Below are 4,115 nucleotides of genomic sequence, written 5' to 3'. Positions count from 1 at the left end.
CCACGCAGCAACCCTGGGAAAGAAGGGAAGATCACTCTCTATACTTTGCAGAAGAGAAAACCCAGGCTTCACAGTTGCACAGGTAGGAAGTGGCAGAGTCAGTCTTAGAATCTGGCACCTAACTCCAGATTCAATGGACTTTGGATATAGAATAAGAAGTCTTGGGATTTGCCTTCATCCAACCATCTGTCAGCCTTCCTCCTTCTTTCCTTCCTTCCTTTCCTCCTTCCCCCAAGCATATACGAGGCTTGGAATGGCTAGATGATTGACAATGTACCTGGGATTAAACAACCCAGGTTTTACTGGGCAGTGATATAATGCAAGAGAGGGGCACATGGGGGACTGTGCCTAGGGATTTTTTTCTCTTATGCTTGCTCCTCTTAGGAAGATGTCCTCCTTTAGGAGGTCAGCAATGCTATGTGCAATGCTCCCCAAACTTCCCCAATCTTATCAGCTGCCCGGGAAATGTGACAAATCTATAGATTCTTGGGCCCCACTCCAGACCCATAGAATGAGAATTGCTAAGTGTGGGTCCTGGGAATCTGTATTTTAAAAAAGCACCCAGGTGATTTCTCTGATTGGGCAAATTTGGGAAATAGGACAGGTAAGAGCAGAAACTGGACTCTGGAAAACTTGAATTGGAGGTTCTGCACTAATCCTGTCACAAGCACCTTGGTCTCCTATGGGGCCATACCCACTGTGGTGTGGCCTGCTGCCCCCAAGGGCAATAAATGAAGCTCCCAAGAAGGACCCTTCCAACAGAGCCCCTTTTTGTCACCTGTCCCACGTCCACAGGGATGGTCATCCCTCGCCTTGCCCTGTCGAGACCCCACGGCTCACCTGTCTCCCTTCTCTCGTCCTGTGCAGCCTGACTGGGCGGGAGGTCCTGACGCCCTTCCCAGGCCTGGGCACTGAGGCAGCCCCAGCACAGAGCGGCATCCACTTGAAGCAGTGCGACCTGCTGAAGCTGTCCCGAAGACAGAAGCAGCTCTGCCGGAGGGAGCCGGGCCTGGCTGAGACCCTGCGGGACGCGGCCCACCTTGGCCTGCTGGAATGTCAGTTCCAGTTCCGGCATGAGCGCTGGAACTGCAGCCTGGAGGGGAGGACCGGCCTGCTCAAGAGAGGTGGGGAGGAGGGTGGGGAGGACCACAAGGGAGGAGGAGGCCTTGGGGGACCCAGCAGGTCACACCGTCCTGGGTTTCCTGGAACAGCCTCAAATGAGAAGGGCCTTGGGGAGTTAGTGAGGGTCTACTAAAGGCCAGTTGTGGCCTAACTACGGGTTTGGAGATAAAAGAGGATCAAGGAAGACATAAAAGAAGGGAGACACAAGTCCTTTGCTGGAGGAGCCCACAGATGAGACAGAGAGCCCCAGCCACCTCCCGGGGCCTTCTCCACACGCGTGTGAGGCAGGCACAGGAGCGTATAGGATCAGAGGCATTAGTCACTGGTGGAGTACACGAAGCCGCTGATTCACCAACTCACTATTCATCTGGCTCTGTTCGTTGCATCCCTGGACGAACCCCCGCCACTCCTCCCGCTCTGCCTCCCTCCCTTCTTTCTGCATCCATCCCTCTGTGCCTCCACCCACCCATCGCCCCCTAAGCATGGAGGCCCACAGCGACCCAGGAACTGTGCTGGATGCTGGAGGGACAGAGCCAAATGTGTCCCATCTGCCCAATGAAAGCATGGGGTCTAGAAGGGAGATACAGGTCATTGGGTGACTCCATTGCCAAGTGCAAAGGGCTACAGCGGGGACTTTTACAACACTCCATGATGGTGATGGGGCAGGCATCCCCCCCCTCCTTCTAGGCCAGCTGCTCTTGATGGTAGGGAAGGGTCTGGGGCAGAGGTAGTAGCCTGCTTCCCGCCTCTCCATGTGTCACACAACCCCGATACATTGGAGAGCAGGAGACAATGAGCCCCCCCAGGAAGCCAAGTTGGGGCCACTCCCCAACAGTATAAGCATAGCAGTGGTCCTGGAAGTGAGGGGGATGCTCAGTTGGGGAAAGTCAGGCAAGAGACCCAAGGTCACTCTGATTGAAAAGTGTCAGGGAGCACAAGGAACCCACAGGGCATATCCTGCCAGCCCTCAGAGAGCATGGACAACCTCTGAGCTTCTCTCTTCCTTCCTGCTGATGCCCCCTGGGTGCCTGGCACAGGTTTCAAGGAGACGGCCTTCCTGTACGCGGTGTCCTCGGCCGCCCTCACCCATGCACTGGCCCGAGCGTGCAGTGCTGGGCGCATGGAGCGCTGCACCTGTGACGACTCCCCTGGCCTGGAGAGCCGGCAGGCCTGGCAGTGGGGTGTGTGTGGTGACAATCTCAAGTACAGCACCAAGTTCCTGAGTAACTTCCTGGGGCCCAAGAGAGGAAGCAAGGACCTGAGGGCACGGGCTGATGCCCACAACACCCACGTGGGCATCAAGGTGAGCACACTCCCCAGCTGCCCAAAGTACCACCCACAGGCAGGGAGCAGAGTCAGAGAGCAAGGTCTATAGGAGGCTAGCACCCCACCCCACAGCCGTCCCAGCACGGACTTCATGACCTCTACTGACGTTCTCTGAGCATCCACTCTGGTCCATGACCACACACCGGGACCACAGTAGAAGTTGGGAGGGTCCTGAGCAGCAATGGATGCCTGGGCAGTGGTAGGAGCCAGGCCTGGGACCAGGCTTTGGTGAAGCAGGAATGTGTTTGGAGAAGGGCCTTCATTTCAAGGTCAAAGCCAACATCATTCCATAGTTTTGATCTTGTGTAACCCCTGCTTCTCCTCCATTTCATGGATAGGAAGATGCAGGAGGCCCAGAGAGGGGAGGGACTTAGCCAAAGTCACAATAGTAGTGGGAGAACAGAGGGTAATAAGTATCTAGCTCTAGTGGAGGGAGAAGGTGGGCAGAGACCAGTGCTCCAATTCTTGAGGAAACTGAATTCTGTATTCTGTGTCCTTATCATTGAGGCCTCTGTGTTCAGTTGTGCAGATTGTATATGCCACAAAAGCTTCAGGCCAAGGCCAAGGGAGGAGCTGGGGCTGAGATCTGGCCCACACTGCTCTCATCAAGGTGTGCCCCTCCTAGAGGAATGGGAGCCTCTTGCCATTTGTCGACCTCACATGAGCCTTCCTGTCCCCTTCTCATCCTCCTGACACTCCTCTGTCTGGGTTGGCACTTGGGGGCTGGTATGGGCTGCTGGGCCCAGGTCTCTGACTAGGCCTCTACTCTGCCTCTCCTTGCAGGCCGTGAAGAGTGGCCTCAGGACCACCTGTAAGTGCCACGGCGTGTCGGGCTCCTGTGCCGTGCGCACCTGCTGGAAGCAGCTCTCACCATTTCGTGAGACGGGCCAGGTGCTGAAGCTGCGCTACGACTCGGCCGTCAAGGTGTCCAGCGCTACCAATGAGGCCTTGGGCCGTCTGGAGCTGTGGGCACCTGCCAAGCCAGGCAGCCCCACCAAGGGCCTGGCACCCCGGCCCGGGGACCTGGTGTACATGGAGGACTCCCCCAGCTTCTGCAGGCCCAGCAAGTACTCGCCGGGCACAGCGGGAAGGGTGTGCTCCCGGGAGGCCAGCTGTGGCAGCCTGTGCTGCGGGCGCGGCTATGACACCCAGAGCCGCCTGGTGGCTTTCTCCTGCCACTGCCAGGTACAGTGGTGCTGCTATGTGGAGTGCCAGCAGTGTGCGCAGCAGGAGCTCGTGTACACCTGTAAGCGCTAGGCGGCTGCCCCAGAGCCCGCCTGCACTGCCAGGACCTCCACGGCCCGCTTGCACAACTGCCTGCACACACCGATACACGCACCAGTGCACACCGTGTGCGGCTCAGCGCTCCTCCCTCCACAGACCCTCGGCCTACCTCTGCCTCCCTCAACACTCAGCAAAGAGAAACAGGGCCTTGCCCCTGAACCCAAGGGTCCCTGACCTTGTTGAGGACTTGAAGCAGGAGGGCACACTGGGAAGGGACAGGGAGGAAAACAAGGGAGAGCAAGAGGAGGGCATGAATAGGTTGTGCAGCGGGGAGAGGTTATCTGGCCATCTCAATTCCCCGGATGTGTGGCCTGGAGCCAGCAAGCCATTGGGGGAACACAGGGGAGGCAGTGCCAGCTGGAAGCACATTTAGGCTTTTGTCT

General features: G+C 57.5%; 1 protein-coding gene across 1 annotated transcript in view; it reads left to right on the top strand.

Annotated features, from left to right (window-relative positions):
- Nucleotides 1-4,109, top strand: part of Wnt9b (Wnt family member 9B) — a 12,873-nt gene extending 8,764 nt beyond the window's left edge. Inside the window, exons 2-4 of the mRNA XM_015507211.1 lie at nucleotides 868-1,124; nucleotides 2,160-2,425; nucleotides 3,232-4,109. Coding sequence (XP_015362697.1) covers nucleotides 2,243-2,425; nucleotides 3,232-3,705 — 657 coding nt within the window. The 5' untranslated portion in view covers nucleotides 868-1,124; nucleotides 2,160-2,242 and the 3' untranslated portion in view covers nucleotides 3,706-4,109. The remainder of the gene's footprint in view (nucleotides 1-867; nucleotides 1,125-2,159; nucleotides 2,426-3,231) is intronic.
- The last annotated feature ends 6 nt before the right edge of the window (nucleotides 4,110-4,115 follow it).

Source organism: Marmota marmota, unplaced genomic scaffold, assembly GCF_001458135.2.
Source record: "Marmota marmota marmota unplaced genomic scaffold, marMar, whole genome shotgun sequence".
In the NCBI taxonomy this organism is placed as follows: domain Eukaryota; kingdom Metazoa; phylum Chordata; class Mammalia; order Rodentia; family Sciuridae; genus Marmota; species Marmota marmota.
Note: the sequence above shows the minus strand (reverse complement) of the source record. Positions and strands in the feature narration are given on the sequence as shown.